General features: G+C 47.4%; 1 protein-coding gene across 4 annotated transcripts in view; it reads right to left on the reverse strand.

Annotated features, from left to right (window-relative positions):
• The window catches only part of TRDMT1 (tRNA aspartic acid methyltransferase 1), a 67,221-nt gene that overhangs the window by 36,355 nt on the left and 12,179 nt on the right, over positions 1–18,687 (reverse strand). Inside the window, exon 1 of one of the 4 annotated variants that reach the window (XM_074984820.1) lies at positions 10,050–10,151. The exons of 1 other annotated variant lie outside the window; for it this stretch is intronic. Coding sequence is in view for 1 of the 3 variants with exons in the window: in XM_074984818.1 (XP_074840919.1) it covers positions 10,050–10,113 (64 nt within the window). In the remaining 2 variants the exon portion in view is untranslated. Of the gene's footprint in view, positions 1–10,049; positions 10,152–18,687 lie in introns of those variants that run through there. 2 more of the 4 variants (XM_074984818.1, XM_074984822.1) reach the window with 2 other exon arrangements.

Raw genomic sequence — 18,687 nt, forward strand, 5'->3', positions numbered from 1 at the left:
ACATCCAAATAGCTAAATGACAAATTCAAAATGTGGGTAAAGCAAAAGAAAGAAAGGTTACTCACCGTAGTAACGGTGGTTCTTCGAGATGTGTCCCCGTGGGTGCTCCACAATAGGTGTCGGGCTCGCCCGGCGCCGCAGATCGGATCTTCCAAGCAGTTTCTGCCAGACCGCGCATGCGCCGGTGCGCGCCGCTCCCTTGCGCGCTCCTGGCCACGTGCGCGATCCGGTCCCCGCCAGTTCCTTGACCAACCGCCTCGGATGCTCCTGCAAAACACTAAACAGAGATCCGAAGCGGGGAGGATGGGCGGGTAGTGGAGCACCCACGGGGACACATCTCGAAGAACCACCGCTACTACGGTGAGTAACCTTTCTTTCTTCTTCGAGTGTCCCCGTGGGTGCTCCACAATAGGTGACTACCCAGCAGTAACCAAAGACAGGAGGTGGGTAATCGGATTATGTGCAGCTTGTCCCCGAGAGGACCACTGTCGAGAGACGGGTATCCTCTTGGAATACCCTGTGAAGGGCATAATGTTTGGCGAAGGTGTCATAGGATGACCAGGTCGCCGCTCTGCACATGTCTTTCAGCACAATGCCCTTGAAAAAGGCTGTTGATGCCGCCACCGCCCTAGTGGAAGGAGCCGTGGGAGTGGCCAGTAAAGGAGTCTTTTTGCGTTCGTAGCACATTTTTATGGAGGATATGATGTGCTTCGAGATTCTCTGCGAAGAGAGACCTTCTCCTTTCAATTTGGGAGCGAGAGAGACTAGGAGTCTATCCATTTTCCGGAAGGACTTGGTCCTGTCTATAAAGAAGGCTAGCGCCCTCCTCACGTCCAGGAGGTGTAGGAGCGCCTCTTTGTTAGAGTTACGAGGCTTTGGATAAAACGAGGGTAAAACAATAGGTTCGTTAATGTGAAACTCAGAAGATACTTTGGGAACAAAGGCTGGATGCAGCCGTATGGTTACCACCTCCTTGGAAAAAACAGTGCAGGGTGGCGTTGCCATAACTGCCGCAAGCTCGCTCACCCTGCGAGCTGACGTGATTGCGAGAAGAAAGGTCGTCTTTATCGTAAGGAGGCGGAGGGAAACCGTGGCCAAGGGCTTGAACGGTGGTTCCGTTAGCACATTAAGCACCAGGTCCAAGTTCCACGAAGGTGGAAGTGGTTTCCGAGGTGGGTATAGGTTTACCAAACCTTTGAGGAACCTGGTAACCATGGGATGGGCGAACACCGTGTGCCCTTCCTCCTCGTGTCTGAACGCCGAAATGGCGGCAAGGTGAACCTTTAACGAGGATAGTGAGAGTCCTCCTCTCTTGAGGTCCAGTAAATACTCTAATATTACAGGTATAGGCACCGAAAGGGGGGCTAGCCGTTTGGTAGAACACCATGCCGGGAAGCGAGTCCATTTCTGCTTGTAGGTCTTCCTGGTGGAAGTCCTCCTGCTACTTTCTTGGACTTGCTGCACTTCCTCCGTACATGTGCTCTCTAGGGAGCTGAGCCATGGATTAACTACGCTTGTAGTCGTAGGCCTTGGGGGTGCGGATGCAGTATGGATCCCTGGGCTTGCGTGAGCAGATCCGGCGCCACCGGAAGGGGCATCGGTGGACGATCCGACATGCGCAGGAGTAGGGGGAACCATTGCTGTCGATCCCACGTTGGGACTATCCGGATCATTCGGGCTCCTTCCCTCCTGGCTTTCTGCAAGACTTTGTGGATCAGCACTGTGGGAGGAAAAGCGTAAAGCAGGGGGCCCCTCCACGAGATCGCGAACACGTCCCCCAGGGACCCCCGTCCCAGTCCTGCTCTGGAGCAGAATCGTGGGCACTTCTTGTTGTGTTGAGTGGCAAACAGGTCTATCTGGGAAAAACCCCATGCGTGGAAAATCAGTCGTAGCAGATCGGGATGGATCTGCCACTCGTGCGTGAGTGCAAAACGCCTGCTCAGCTGGTCTGCCTTCACATTGTGAGCACCTGGTAAGTACGAGGCTTTCAAGATTATATTGTTGGTGATGCACCAGTTCCATAACCGGACTGCTTCTGCACATAAGGCACGGGACCGAGCTCCTCCTTGCTGATTTATATAAAACATGGTGGAGGTATTGTCTGTACTGATCCCGACAACTTTGCCTTGTATATGGTCTCGAAAGTGTGTGCAGGCGTTGAACACTGCTCTGAGCTCCAGTATATTTATGTGCAGTGACTGCTCCGTGGAGGACCACAGCCCTTGAGTCACCTCTTCGCCCATGTGTGCTCCCCACCCTATGAGGGAGGCATCTGTAGTAAGAAAAACCGATATCTGTGGTTGGTGGAAGGGTACCCCTGTTAGCAAGTTCTTGGGGTTTACCCAGCATTGCAGGGATTTGCGCACCTCTGCTGTGGGCGACACCACCCTGTGAACGGTGTGTGCTGCCGGTTTGTATACGCTCGCCAGCCAGTGCTGCATGCTGCGCATGTGTAATCTGGCGTTCTGTACTACGAACGTCGCCGCTGCCATGTGGCCCAGCAGCTGTAAGCACGTCAGGACTGGCACCGTAGGGCTGAAGGTGATGACCTGCACGAGGGAGCCAATGGCCCGAAAGCGAGTCTCTGGTAGATACGCTCTCGCTGTAATAGAATTTATGCGTGCCCCTATCAACTCTATGTCCTGTGTGGGGTCTATCTTTGATTTTGCCAGATTGATAACCAGGCCGAGCAAAGAGAATGTGCCTGCTGTGACGCGTATCATGCGTAGTACCTCCTCCTTCGAGGCCCCTTTGAGTAGGCAGTCATCCAGATATGGGAATATAAATACCCCCTGTCTGTGCAGGTAGGCTGACACCACTGCCAAGGTCTTGGTGAAGACTCTGGGGGCCGAGGAGAGGCCAAACGGTAGGACCTTGTATTGAAAATGTTCTTTGCCTACCATGAACCGGAGGAATTGCCGGTGAGCCGGATGGATATTTATGTGAAAATACGCGTCTTGTAAATCGAGGGCTGCGAACCAATCTCCATCGTCCAGTGCCGTAAGGATGGAGGCGATTGTGATCATCCGAAAGCGTTGCTTGCGCAGGTACCGGTTGAGGCCTCGAAGATCTAAGATGGGCCTCCAGCCTCCTGTCTTTTTCTCCGTGAGGAAGTACCTCGAGTAGAACCCTTTTCCTTGCAGTTCCTCCGGCACTCTTTCCACTGCCCCTATGAGCATGAGATGGTCTACCTCCTGCTTGAGCCTCGCTACGTGGGAGGCCTCCTGGAGGTGGGGCCTGGGTGGAGGTCGTGGTGGTGGGAGCGACTGGAAGGGGATGGCGTACCCCGTGGCTATGATCTCCAGCACCCATTTGTCTGTGGTGATCCTTTGCCACTGGTCGTAGAATGGTTGGAGGCGATGGTGGAATAGCCGCTTCGGATGACCTTGTGCAATGGTAGTGATGGCGCAGCCCTGGATCTGGGTGTCAAACTTGTGGCCTTTGGCCCTGCCCCGAGGACACACGGCTCTGTTGGGAACGTCGCCTGGGAGTTCTGTACTGCTGGTGCTGTTGATGTCACCCTTGCTCGTAACCCCTGTGGTACTGGGGACGCTGTTGCTGGTACTGGTACCGTCTTTGTTGAGGGTAGTACTTTTTCCTTCTGTATGGAGGGGTGTAAATCCCCAGGGTCCTAAGTGTGGCTCTTGAATCTTTACTGGAATGAAGGACCGAGTCAGTTGATTCAGCAAACAGCTTCTGCGAGTCGAAAGGAAGATCGACGATCTTTGCCTGCAGGTCCCTCGGTATACCTGAAGTCTGGAGCCAGGACTCCCTTCGCATCACCACTGCCGTAGCTGTGGAGCGTGCTGCTGAGTCCATGAGGGAGGTTAACCTAGTGTAGTTGTCGAAATTATGGTTCGCTAAATGCGCTGCGTAATTTGCCATTCGCAACAGTAGAGTGGAGGAGGAGTAGACCTTTCTGCCAAACAGCTCTAGCTTCTTGGCATCTTTGTCTGTTCCCCCTGTCTTGAATTGAGATGTCTTTGATCTTTGTTGTGACGACTCCACCACCAAGGAATTTGGTTGTGGGTGGCTGAACAGGAACTCCATGCCCTTCGCCGGCACGAAGTATTTCTTATCCGCTCTCTTGTGGACAGGCGGAATAGTCACAGGGGTCTGCCATATCATAGTGGCGGACTCCAAGATTGCTTCATCAAGCGGTATTGCTATTTTGGAGGAGGCCGGAGGTCTCAGATTTTTGAGGAGTTTATGGTGTTTCTCTTGCACCTCTGCCGTCTGGATGCCTTGCGTGAAGGCCACCCTCTTAAACAGCTCTTGAAACTGTTTGAGATCGTCCGGAGGATGGACGTCCCCCGGGGCCATAGCCTCGTCCGGGGAAGAGAGCGAGGAACCACTAGGATACGCCTCTCTGGACCCTTCCGGTTCCTGTTGGTGATGGTACATCCTCTCGCTGGAAGCGTGCAAGGGAAAATCTCGGGGTTCCATAACCAGTTCCCCCTGAGATACTTGAGTCTCTGTCCCCGTTCGCGATTGCCCTCGGGGATACGGGACCGTCTGTGGGGATCTTTCCCTGGTAGATTGCTGGTGGTGTCTATGCCCCGCGTGATAGGGGCGACCATGGCAGCATGGGCACTGTTCTTGGGAAGGTGACCTAGACCACTCCCTTGGTGCATACCCTCTACATCTGGGGGAGCGAGATCGTCGAGAGATCTGGGACTCTGGAGAGAGCGATTTGTGATAGTATTCCAGCGGCTCAAACCCCAGGAAGGGTGAAGGTGGTCCCAGCCAGGGCGAGGCTGGTTGTAAAAATGGAGACGGGGCTCCGGGTAGGCTAGGGGGGACCCCTGCCTTCTGGTTGGAGTCTGCAGCATAAGCGGAGGGCTGAGAGAGAGCAACTCTGCAGCCCTGTCTGGAGAGGGGCTGCGGTGCCTTGTTTTGTGTGCAGCCTTCCCCCTCCCTTGAGGAGGTAGCTCCGCCCCCTGACGTGTAGGGGATCTCGGCCCCGTCCGCGCTGTGCTCGGCACGCTCATGGGCGGTGCCGCATGGGCGGTGTCCTCCGGTGCCTGCAGGCTGCGTGCCTGCGCGCTCTGCACCGCCGATTCCCCGGGGGTCGGTGCCGCTGCTTGCGGTGCCGCCAGTACCGGCGCTTGTTCAGCTGCCGCCCTGCCTGCGGTGCGGGGCGGCTGTTTGATTATCAGAGGCTGAGCCGCCTCCACGTGGCTCTCCGTGCCGCCACTGATCAGCTGTTGCTGCGGCTGGGGGCTGTGCGCTCCTCCCGTCCCGCTCGCTGTTGCTGCCAGCAGGGATCGGGCTGGGGAGACTTTCCTCCGTTTTTGCGCTGATGGGGTGAGGGAGGCGGCTTTCCTTTTATGGGCCCCGGAGGGTCCCCCCTGCTGCGGCCGCTCCGGCACGTCTGGCTGGAGGGCCTTGTCGAAGAGCAGCATTTTAAGCCGCATCTCCCTGTCCTTCCTTGCTCTGGCTGTTAATTTTGCACAGAAGGAGCATTTCTGCGTGACATGGGACTCCCCCAGGCACCTTATGCAGAGACTGTGCCCATCAGACGCTGGCATTGCCTCTCGGCAGGACTCACACTTCTTGAATCCTGACGAGGACATTGTTGGTGAGTCTTTCAGTTGTTAATGGGGTACTTAGCACCTTCTCTGTGCTGTTTTTCCCCCTCTCCGATAGCCTGCCGCGGCAGGAGGGCTAATGGCCCTAGGCTCCTGGCCTCCGGTGCTCCGCTTGATACTAGAACTGGACTGAATGCCGTCCCACTTGTTGTTTCATTTTTTTCTTTTTTTTTTTTTTGAAAATAACAACAACTGGCTAACTTAACAGTAGCCTCAGAACTTGAAAACTTTAAAGAAAAAACAGTTAAAACCATTGTATACGCTAACTTGGCCGTAGCCTAGTCGGATTCTGTCTGTAGCCGACGGCGGTTAAGAGGAACTGGCGGGGACCGGATCGCGCACGTGGCCAGGAGCGCACAAGGGAGCGGCGCACACCGGCGCATGTGCAGTCCGGCAGAAACTGCTTGGAAGATCCGATCTGCGGCGCCGGGCGAGCCCGACACCTATTGTGGAGCACCCACGGGGACACTCGAAGAAGAATAGGACTTCTTTATTCATACTGAGCAGCTACTAATTTTAACAGGACTCAAAACAAGACTCCAGTCTGCAAGAGTGTGAATTGGGCAAATTTTTAAGTGACATGGAAACAGGGAGTCAAAGAACAGCGTGTATGTCTCACTGCAGACTTCCAATAAAAAGAAATGGCCAGATCTGGAAAAAGTAATGTCAGCTGTAATGCAAACTTATTTAGCCATTTGATATGTAAAATTTAGATTAGTACATAACCTTCAGCACTATCAAGGATCATTCAAACATTCAAGAATTCAAGACTCCCCCTAAAGAAATGACTTGCTTTAGCTTCTCTGGCTAGTACCACTACAAAAGACTCTGACACATACTATTTGTATTTATTGTAATTTCTTCACTCAAAAATAAGCGCAGAAGAAGAGACGTGTAAATTACTATCTAGACTGACCCTGCCCCAATTGTTCAGGAACTCCTTCTGTGATTCTAAGCTGTAATTACAAGTTCTGGAAATAAACTGAACCTTTCTGGGACCAACAATAGTGGTCTGGAATCCTCACCCTCTTTCCCACCAACCCCTCCCAAAAAATGTCCTTGATGCAATGGTGATGATTTGGCCAAAGTCCCAGCTTTCTCAAACACAAGGAGCATGAACTGTAGAGTTATACTTTTTCTCATTTACTTGCAATACTCTTATTTATTCAAGGCTGCATCTTAGACAGGCTCATCTCTAACAACTACTCTGTTACTTTTATGCTATGGTATCACATTTCATTTGGACCACGAGCATACGTAGGGCCCCTTAAGATTCCCACTAACTTTTAAACACATTAATGTTGATTAATTACTAGATGGTCTTAGAGTGTCTATGACTACGTTAGAAGCCAGATAATATCTGGGGCTGATGTTTCACATACATCTAGATACCAACATGTGACAAACAGTTGGATAGTGGTTTGCATTCATTCAATCTATTTTTCGTGGAATCTCATGGGAACTAAAACAAAACATTCAGATTTTCTTTTAGAATACTGTTAGGAAAACTAGAAACAATGTACCTGTCTCTCTTTCCTTCAGTTAAAAACCCCTACAACTCCCAAAAAAATACCGATAGTCCATGCTCTCTTCCAAAGACACACTTAGGTTAGGGCATCTTATTTCGAACCTGGCACAGGCTACACTGCGCTGGAGTTTAAAATAACTGCTTATGATGAGGGTTACTGGGAACAAAACTACTACAACTACTACTACTTAATCTTTGTAGTCTGTGTGGAGCATACATCATCTACAGGTCTCACTCTGTCACAGGACAAAACTTCTAGGACTCCCCCAGTCGTTGTTCTTCAATCTCAGCAGATCTTCTCCACATCGCCAGAGGAACAAAACACCACACTTCAAATAGCCCTGCTATGGTATTTGGCCATGCGGTTTCTATTTCTGAATACAATAGAAACAATACTGTAGCCTGAGGGAATAACAAAGGCATTTGGTCCCTAAGACAATTACTAACGCTTAGTTCTAGCTTTAACTCTTCCTACTTTTTGTACATTCACATATTTTGCTTGCTTTTTTGTTACATTAATACTTATACACACAAAATAGTAATATAAAACACAATACCCTACTTTGTATGTGTGTTGGGGGAGACCTTGTTTTTCTCTTGAATTTTATTCTGCTGGCAAACTCATCTAGATGCATTTTAAAATCCTTATTGAAAGCTTTTAATTTGTACTACCATTAACTATATTCATAAACTACAAAACACGTTCAAAATGCTCCTGTTTAAAACTATGTTCACTTAAATTTTCCATCTCCTATTGTTACAGGAAGTTTAATAGGCAGACACCTGGCAAAAGAGAGATGAAGATGCCTAACTTTCAAAATAAGTCACAGAAATGAAGAAAACAGGCCTTACTGGCATGGTGGGGGGAAAAAAAGAAGAAAGAATCCCCTTATGCCCAGGATAAGCACAGTTTGTTTTGATAGTGTATAGACTAGCACGGCTTCCTCTCTGTTACTAACCAAAGAAAGTGGAAGGTAAGGCCAGGTCAGCCAAAAAGACGACCTCTTATTCTGGCACAGGCGAGCAAAAAGACAGTAAGTCTAAGAGAAGATCTGTACTAGCTTGCTACATCAGCAGATGTGCTATAGTGGGTAAAACTGTGCTAAAATGTACTATGCCAACAGGAGAGCACTCTCCTGTCAGCAGAATTACTCCATCTTCATGAGAGGCAGAAGCGTATATTGATGGTAGAGAGTCTCCCTGTGATATTATGCATTGAGGACAGTGCTTAAGTTGATGTATCTTATGTCAGAGAGGAGAGCTTTCTCACACCCCTTAGTGATGTAAGTTGCATCAACCTAAGGGATAGCGTAGACCAGCCCTGAGAGTATCATCTCATTAGACCTGGTCTACACTAGACCTGAAAGTTGATTTCCAATACACAAGTTTAGCTACTGCAACTGTGTAGATATAATCAACATATCGGAAGTTGACTTTTGTGACTGTCTTCACTAAGAAAGGGTGATGGAAGAGAAGCATGCAGAGGTTGACTGCCGACCCCGGACAGACTGACTTTGCACATCTTTACTAGACACACAAAATCGAATTCCAGAAGTGTGGACAAGCTCGTAGTTTGCAGAACTTCCAGGCTGATCTTCAGGGAAGTACAGAGAAGCCCTTAGTTTGCAGAACACCTGTGCTGTTGTGCCTAATAAACATTTTAATAAATGACTTTAAGAAGCCTTAGTAACATCTGGACAGACTATTTAAATTGGTTTTCCTTATTAGACCTTTAGTAGTTAAATTGTTGCATGTCAAAAAAGGTGGTACATCTATCTAGGACAGCAGTGTCCAATAGGAATTTAAAGATCGCCACAGTTGTGGTTGTCATCCTTCCATATTTGCTACAGCCACATCCCCTGCCCCCACTCTAAATAAATGCTCTCCTCTGCCCCAGAGCCAGACACTCCAACCCCCCCACCTAAATAAATGCCCTCCCCCAGAGACAGACACCCCAGTCCCCCATTCAAAATCAATGCCGGCAACACAAGAGAGCTACTGCCGGAGCCAATGCCAGAGCCGCCACCCCTGGAGCTGGAGCCATTGCAGTTGGGGCCACCAGAGTGGCTGGAGCCGCCGCCGGGGCCACCACTGCTGCCACGTACTTCTCCCACCAAGCAGTGGGGCATGTGTATGGAGCAGGACAGAACTCCCCTCTTGCAGCTCTAGGAGGAGATGGCATTTAAAGGCTCCAAGAGCCACAAGTGGCACCAGAGCCGGAATCATCACACCGCAGTGACCTCTTCACACACATGGTGAGCTGCGCATTTATTGGACGCTGCGGATCTAGGATATGTATTTGCTTACAATCCTTTCCTTCCAGATAAACAGCCACCCTTACCTTGGAACAAAAGCCAAGTAGTGTTCTCCCTGAAATGTTTCAGAATAATCCACTTTAATTAATGATTTGTCAAGAATCCTTCTAATATTAACCAAAATCATAACACCTACTTTAGTCCCTAATAAAGAGTAAAAATTCTTTTTTTAAGTACACATCACAAGAGACAGGCCATCTTCAACCAAACCCCAGAGACTGGCCTCAAATGAAACGTAAGCAAAATAGGTAGGTAGAAATCCAACAGGTGTCTCACAGGCATGTAAGTACACTCTTGATCTGGGATTACTGTTAAGACATCCTGGCAGAACTCTCCTTGCCCGCGAGCCCCTGGAGTATGAGTTTTCGCTCTGGTGCATGTAAATACCACCTATATTCCTATACTCCAGTAACCCTGATAACCTACCACCCCCAGGCACAGGCCGAGGAGCAGGTCTGAGCTTGGCCCGGACAGTGCATAGCAGCATTACCAGCCTGTTCCTCCCTGCCCCCCGAGTTTGCAGCTCAGGAGCCCCGGCGCTCCTCTGCTTGTGCAGGTGCCGGCGCTAGCCCGAGGCGGACGCCGGCGGGAAGGGGTCACGAGCGTGGCCGGTACCTCTCAGCGCCTGGTGCATCCCCCCGATGCCGCTGTAGAGCTCCAGCACACGGAGCGAGCCCATCCTCCCACCCCGGGAGCAGCACCTGGCTCTTACTTAGCATGCGCGAGCGCTGAGCATGCGCGCTGGCAGTTGCTGAAGCCACTGGCTGGCTCCGCTCCCCCTCTGCCCTCACTCATTCCCGGACGCGGCTGCCTGCGCGAGGCGGGGGGCGGGGCCCCGGGTCTGTGGTCTGCAATGCAGGGCTGGGTGGTTTGTGCCACAGCCGCCCCCGTGCTCCCTGCTGCTGAGGCTCCGGGCTCCAGGAGGGAGGTTGTGTGCGACGTGTGTGGTTTGCACCCACCCCCAATCCGGAGCGTTCACACTTCTGCTCCGGTATTTTCCCGCCTTTGAGCCTGTCAGACAACCCCTCACACCCGCCTTCTTCTCAGCTGTAATGTGTCTGCCTGTAGCTGTGCAGCATTGCACAAAGTTATCTTCTCCTCCCATTGCCTGAGCGGGGCTTCCGCTCCTGCAAGCTGCTGTAACTGTAGCTTCCTTCCTTTCAACTATTTATTTTTATTTTATTAAATATTATTTTTATCTTCCATTGTTCTTAGCGCTCAGGCGTTTATCGTGGTTAATACTGTGCACGTTATTGACAATGTGACATTTCAATGATGTTTTTAATAGCAAGCAATCATTTAAAATGCTAATTGCGGCTAGTGGGTTATGCAATCACATCTCAGTGCTTTGTAGTAATAGGGCTTTGTTATAATTTTGTAATTTACATTTTTATTTCCACGTTTTTCCTCTTGTACCACAAGTGTATGCTTTGTTAAGATTCCTTGTATCCTACAGTTATATTAACTTTTTCCCCTATTTCATGCAGTCCCTTCTGCAAAAAATGTACTTTCTAAACAGCCATTAAAGACACTCAACTATATTATATGAAACTCCCCCAAAGAAAAAACTTCTATTGTAATTTGCACAGAACACAGATGCAAATTATTGACAATATCCCAAGTTAAAAATAATCACATCATATAAGTTCTGCTATGATACCTGTCAGTACTGGTTTTCATTCTGACAAGTTTACCGTTTGTTCTACCAAAATCACAAAAGATTTTTTAACATAATATATTTTATTTTTGAGTCAACCTCACAAACCTATTTCTCTTACTGCATGGTAGTATTTAAAACTGTGTCTTATATTTGGGTGTTCGATACAGACCAGAAAACATAAGAACATACAAATCACCGTACTAGGGCAAACCAAAGGTCTGTCTAGACACATATCCTTTAAATCCAACAGTGGACAATGCCAGGTAACCAAAAGGGAATGAACAGAACAGGCAGACATCAAGTGATCTACCCTCTGTCACCCATTCCCAGCTTCTAACAAACAGAGGCTAGGGACACTATTCCTCTCCATCCTGGCTAATTGCCATTGATGGACGTATCCTTCATTAATTTATCTCTAGCTCTTTTTTTAATCTTTTTACAGTCTTGGCTTTTACAACATCCTCTGGCAAGGAATTCCACAGATTGACTGCGTATTGTTTGAAAAAGTACTTCCTTTTGTTTGTTTTAAACCTGCTGCCTATGAATTTCATTTGGTGACTCATTATGGGAATGAGTAAATAACTCTATTCACTTTTTCCACACCTGTCATGTATATATAGACATCTATCATATCCCACTTTCGTTGTCCCTCTTCCTAACTGAGAAGCCCAGTCTGATTAATCTTTCCTTGGGCAGGAGATGTTCCATACCCCTAACCATTTTTGTGGCCTTTTTCTGAACTTTTTCCAGCCCCAAGATTTTTTTTTAATTGAGGCTACCAAACCTGCACACAGTATTCAAGATGTGGATGTACCATGGATTTACACAGAGGCAATAGGATATTTTCTGTCTTATATATCCTTTTCATAATACTGCCTAACATCCTGTTTGCTTTGTTGACTGCTGCTGCACATTGAAGGGATGTTTTCAGAGAACTATCCACAATAACTCCAAGGTCTCTCTGGAGTGGTAACAGCTAATTTAGTCCCCATCATTTTATACATCTGGTTCAGATTATGTTTTCTAATAAGTATTGTTTTGTATTTGTCAACATTTAGATTTCTTCCGCCATTTTGTTGCTCACTCACCTAGCTTTGTAAGATTATTTTGAATCTCTTCACAGCCTCCTTTGGACTGAACTATCTTGAGCAGTTTTGTATCATCTGCAAATTTTGTCACCTCATCATTTCCTACTTTCTTCAGATCATTTATGAATATGTTTAATAGGATTCGCCCCAACATGGAACTGCAGGGGACCCCATTAGTTACCTCTATCCATTCTGAAAACTAACCATTTATTCCTACACTTTGTTTCCTATCTTTTAATCAATTATCATTCCAGGAGAGAACATTCCCTCTTATTCCATGGCAACTTACTTTGTTTAAGAGCCTTTGGTGAAGGACCTTGTCAATGGCTTTCTGGAAATCTATGTGCTCTATATTCACTAAAAACAAAGAGAAGTCCTGTGGCACCTTATAGACTACCAGGTTTTTTGGAGCATAAGCTTTTATGGGCAAAGGCTCACTTCATCAGATGCATGCTATATGGATGGAGCCACCTTGTCCACATGCTTGTTCACACCCACACCAACACACCGCCAAAAATTCTAGTAGTTTGGTGAGACATAACTTCCCTTTACAGAAAGCACATTGACTTTTCCCCAACAAATTATGTTCACCTATGTGTCTGAAAAATTCTGTTCTTTTCTATAACACCAAGAAGTCCTGTGGCACCTTATAGACTAACAGATATTTTGGAGCATAAGCTTTCATGGGCAAAGACCCGCTTCATCAGATGTAAATAGACATATAGATGCATCTGACGAAGCGGGTCTTTGCCCATGAAAGCTTATGCTCCAAAATATCTGTTAGTCTATAAGGTGCCACAGGACTTCTTGGTGTTCTCCAAGATATAGACTAACACGGCTACCTCTCTGATACTTGTTCTTTTCTACAGTTTCAACCAATTTACCCCATATTGAAATTAGACTTACCAGCCTATAATTGCCAGAATCAGCTCCAGAGCCCTTTTCAAAAATTAACATCACATTAGCTCTCCTCAGCTGGGTCTACCCTTCCCCCCAGCTTCGAAGGGGGCATGGTAATCAGGGCCATGGGAGATTACTAATGAAGTGCTGTGGTGAATACGCAGCACTTCATTAGGCTAATTTTCCCCCACAGCAACTTTGAATCACTGGCATGCGTGTAGCCATGGGCACTTCGAAATGCCCGCACTACTTCGAAGTCCCTTTACTCCTTTGACGCTTTGAAGGTGCCATGGGGGCCTGATTACCATGCCCCCTTCGAAGTTGGGGGCAAGTGTAGACAAGCCCCTCCAGTCATTTGGTACAGAAGCTTATTTAAAGGATAAGTTACAAACCACAGTTAGTAGTTCTGCAATTTCACATTGTTACCAGGCAATATGCACATATTAAGTCTGTTAAAATAGGACCAAGGCCTCTTACAGTATCCAAAGCTACCTCATGGGCTTCCATTTCCTGTGCCTTGCTGAGAAAAGCCGAACAGTTGTTCCAAGTTACACGAGAAGAGGGAGCATACAAAGAACAGCAGCTACAAGGGAACAAAGGGCTATCTGAGCCAGGTCTAAGTCCCGTGGGACAGACGCTGTCCCACCCACTGTCCTATGATCATCAGGCATGAGACATGGAAAGAGCTCCATTCCCGTCCTATCAGTCCCCCACCTCTCCTATGAAAGGAAGAGTCCTGGAGAACTTTTCCCGCAAACAGAACAGCCATCTTAGGGGCTACCAGTCTTCTTCCTTTCCCCCTTGTCCTTTGCCTTGTTCCTGAGCCCAACCACTCCTATTCCAAAGTCCCTTTTATGCCCTTGTTTGTTCCCTCTGCTGTTGCGAATACACCTGTTGTGATATTTTCTACATATTCCTGCACTTAGCCCTGAACCCTTTGCCCAGGTGTTACATTGCCCATCTCTGAAAGGGGAACATCTTCCACATATTCTTTTCAGACGCACTTCACACTTCCCCTGGCCCTCCTTCTCTTTCATTCTGAGATGGCATCCCCATCTCTCCATTTCTCTCTGCCAGCAGCCTCCCCACCTACATGTACTCCCTTGGCTTATGCCTCCCCCTTGTACCCCAATTTTTACATTGTACCTTTCTGGTGTGGTGTAGACACAGGCCTGCTGAGTGACCAAACTGTCCAGAGAGGCAGCACTGCATCAGAAGTCAAGGCACGGAAGCCCCACACATGACAAGTATAGATGTATCCAGCATACCCACCTTCTGCTACCATGAAACAGCTGGGCAACTGCAAATCTGATAGTTGTACAAGAATCTTAACATGAGCACCATGAGCACACATTACACACACACACGCGCGCGTATGGAGAGGATGATCATATGTCCTGATTTTATAGGAATAATCCCAATATGCAGACCTGGCAACAGATTTTTGCCAGACCCTGGGCAATGGGGAGGGCCTGAGCTCCAGGCCCCCAGCAGGGGTGAGGCTTTGGGCAGGGGGGCAGAGGCTAGAGGCAGCCAGCTCTCAGTGCTGCCTGGACTTTGCTACGCTTTCCTCGGCCTGCCCTCAGAGCTGCTCGGACTATACCACACAGCGCTCCAACTTCAGATTAAAGGGCCCAGGTCTTTGGCTGCCACTGAAGCCTTTTAAAACACTAGACCCCTGGGCAACTGCTCCTTTTCCTTCCCCTTCCCGCATTGGTGGCCCTGCCAATATGTGGGCCTTTATCTTACATAGGTGCCCATTGCTCCCAACCTGCTGCCCTATTTTTTACGCTTATTATTTGGTCAACTCACCCGAGAAAACCCTCTCTTCCCTCACACTAGGGCTATGTCTACGTGGCACTCCCCCCAGCACTGCTGCCAGCACAGCCATGCAAAAGGAGCTTCTCAGGATTGCAAATGGTGTGCCATTTGCATACTCCCAAAGCTCATTACCATAGCCCCATGAGAGTTTGGCGTCGGCAGAAGGGGGTGCCAGCACTGCAGAGGCTGTGTGGATGTGCCTCTGCCGGCTAAACCCCCCTCTGTTGCCAATCCCTTATGTCTCAAACTGTCAAGCTGAGGCATAAGGGACTAGTGACTGAGGGGGGTTTAGCTGGCAGAAGCACATCCACACAGCCTCTGCAGCGCCAGCACCCTCTTCTGCTGACGCTGAACTCCCTCAGGGCTGTGGTAATGAGCTTCAGGAATATGCAAAAGTCATGTCACTTGCAATCCCAAGAAGCTCATTATGCATAGCTCTGCCAGCAGTGGCACTGCGGGGAGCGCTGTGTAGACCCAGCCTAGGGGTAGAATCTAGCATAGGAGATGGCAGCTGTACCTCTCCTAGATTATGCCAGTGGAAAATTCTCCACTGCACTGTGCTTGCCACTTCAAAGCCTCTCTACACTAAGAAGTGGACTAAAGAATCTGGTGCCTTAATCTTCGTATGCCATGACAGTAAAAACAGTAAGTGGGAACTCATGGGCAGAGAGGGACTTTACTGGTCTTCTGTTAAAATGAATGGAAAACACCTAAAGTTCCCAAAATACTTTTGTCTGAGTAACTTCTTAGTAATCAGTCCCGTAGTTCACAACAAAGTAATTAGCCTTAGAGGTTTTAGTTAACACCGATTAAAGTAACACCTGCATATTTTAGGCCCAAACCTTACTGAGTGAGTGCTATTCTGCTGCCAGTGAAGCAGCTGATCAAGTTCCCATTGATTTAAAGGGAAAATGTATTGGGTCCAATGAAAGGTGAGGGTACTCAGCATCCGGCAAGATTGACCACCTAGCATCTGAGGTGGGAGTGTTGGCATGAAGCATGGTATCAATCAGTTATGTCTTAACATTATGTGAGGCTTTCGATATAAATTGATAGAGTTGCTGTAGAAATGTTAGTTTATTCTAAATCAGTGCATCTCCAAAATGCTGTGATTTATTCATGGTCTGCTATTTTTGTGTCTCTCTCTTACTCTCTCTCTATATATATACCACAATAAAGAATTGTTGGCATAAATGTATTAAACCAGCATTTATATCCAAATAACTTTTTAAAACTTCTTCCTCCTAGCAACAGAGAGTTATTTCCTCAGTTTAGTTACTGTTTCCGAAGTTTGCTCTCAGCTCTGATAGTCAGTCTGATAAAACAGTTAATCATAGTGAATCTGGCAGATGTTCCCCTGGTAACCAATAGACACATCCAATGAAACACATATATATGCTGAAAGGAAACACGCAATCAAAACCACTATACCATTTCCACTTTTTACAATCCTTGAATATGTTATAAACGTTAGAGCTACTGGGGCAGAAATTTTTTTTCATTACAACAATATCCAAAAATGATGACAGAAGGATGCATGTCATTGTGAAAGGGAGGTTTACAAACTGTGACTACACCAAACACCTTCTTTCACTGCAAGCTGTTATGTGTATCTGACAGCCACCACCACACATGCACGTCATTTTTACAGAGATCCTTAACTATGAAGTCCCTGGGGCTGCTATATAGGAAATCAGAAGAAATGGGAGATTCAGGTATGATGTATCAGCCTGTAAGACTTGTAGAATAGTCTGAAAATAGTACTTAGATTCACTGACCATCTGAATCTTGGAGCTAAGTAAACATTAATATAGGAGATTGAAAAGAGGGAGCTGCTCTAAAGCATCTGTCCTATATCAAAATGTAGATCTGCAGAAGCAAGCAGACCTCTCAGGATACTGGAAATGAATAATACATTCTGGATCAAAAACCACACTAGCTAGTGAAAATTTCTAAGTATATGGCATATCCTTGCTATGTAATCATTTGAGTTCAAAAATACTAACATCCCCTATGGACAGAAGTGAGCATAAAATATTATTTTCACAACCCCTTGCCCAAACCTTCTTGACAGTATCAGAATTGAACTTTGTTTAAGTTAATATTTCAGAACAGAATGTTTCACACTTGACTTCTGATAGAAAATATAAAGTTAAGCTTTCCAGCCACTAATGTGGTATTTCTGAGAAACCAACTGTGCCACTACTTTACAGCTACCGATATTAAGGTGATTCATATACTGTACTTTGGAGCTGTCACACCAAACATGAAACCAGCATGAGACTTGGGCTGTTAGTCTCACCCACTACTTTTCTAAGAACTCTGCAACAGGGAAATTTTGTGAGTGAAGTTAAAAATGATTGATGAATCAAAGTACAGTAGGTGTAAAGGAAGAATCAAACACAGTTTTTAGAGTTTCCTTGTTTCATACTTTTAAAATGTTTTTAACTTCCCAACACAGAACTAAATGTCACCTTCCAGTGCTGGGACCATGGATGTATTTGCCTAGATCAGTGGTTCTCAAACTTTTCAGCATCACACCACACTTTTGATTTTTGAGAAACCCTCACACACCCCACTTCTTTACCATCATCCAGCCCCGCTTTTAACAAAAAATTCAACTTGCAATTTACAATAAACACAAAAACTGGATATAAAAGTGTTATTTAAAACTAAAAATAAACACAAATAGTTTTTCTTGGCCCCTTGCAGGTGCCTGGTGCAACCCCAGATGGCCAGCTGCCTGAGCCCTGTGCCATGTGCCAGAGCTTTTCCTCGCCAGCTGCCCCACCCTCCTAATCTGCACTGCCAGAGCCACCTGCCTGAGCACTACACTGCCAGGGCCAGCTACCCCCTCACCCACCAGCCACCCGCCTCAGCTGCAGGAGCCAGCCACCCAAGCCAGCCACCCAAGCCCCACGCTGCCCAGGCCAGCCACTGGTATGCCCCCCATTTGGGAAACCCTGGCCTAGATAATAAGAATTCATGTCTAAATGATGTTGCTTCATTAATTGTCTTTGAATTTCTGGTGCTCACTAAGCAATTCCAGCCTATTAGGCCTGAAGTGGCAGACCATGTCAGAACCAGATCATGTGTTTACACTGTGTTATTTACTTTTTGTTGTAGTTCTACATTCTAGATCAAAGGAGATTTTAAAACAGACACACACACACTGGCCCCAGAACCAAGTGTTGGGGCACTCCACTTGAAACCACCCGCTGGATTACACCCTTAGCAAGCATGCAGATGACACTAAGCTAGGGGGAGAGGTAGATATGCTGGAGGGCAGATATAGGATCCACAGTGACCTGGATAAATTGGAGGATTGGGCCAAAAGAAATCTGATGTGATTCAACAAGGAGAAGTGTAGAGTGCACTTGGGATGGAAGAATACCAAGCATTGTTATAGACTGGAGACCGACTGGCTAAGCAGCAGTACAGCAGAAAGGGACCTAGGGATTATGGTGGATGAAAGGCTGGATATAAGTAAATAGTGTGTCCTTGTAGCAAAGAAGGCTAACAGCATAATGGGGTGCATTCGGAGGAGCATTTTGAGCAGATCTAGAGAAGCCATTGTTCCCCTTTATTCAGCACTGGTGAGGCCACATCTGGAGTACTGCGTCCAGTTTTGGGGCCCCCAGAATATGAAAGATGTGGATGTGCTGGAGCAGGTTCAGTGGAGGGCAACAAAAATGATTAAGGGGCTGGAGCACTTGACCTGTGAGGAGAAGCTGAGGGATTTGGGCTGATTTAGTTTGCAGAAGAGAAGACTAAGGGGTGATTT

The sequence above is a fragment of the Carettochelys insculpta genome, chromosome 2 (assembly GCF_033958435.1).
Source record: "Carettochelys insculpta isolate YL-2023 chromosome 2, ASM3395843v1, whole genome shotgun sequence".
Classification (NCBI taxonomy): domain Eukaryota; kingdom Metazoa; phylum Chordata; order Testudines; family Carettochelyidae; genus Carettochelys; species Carettochelys insculpta.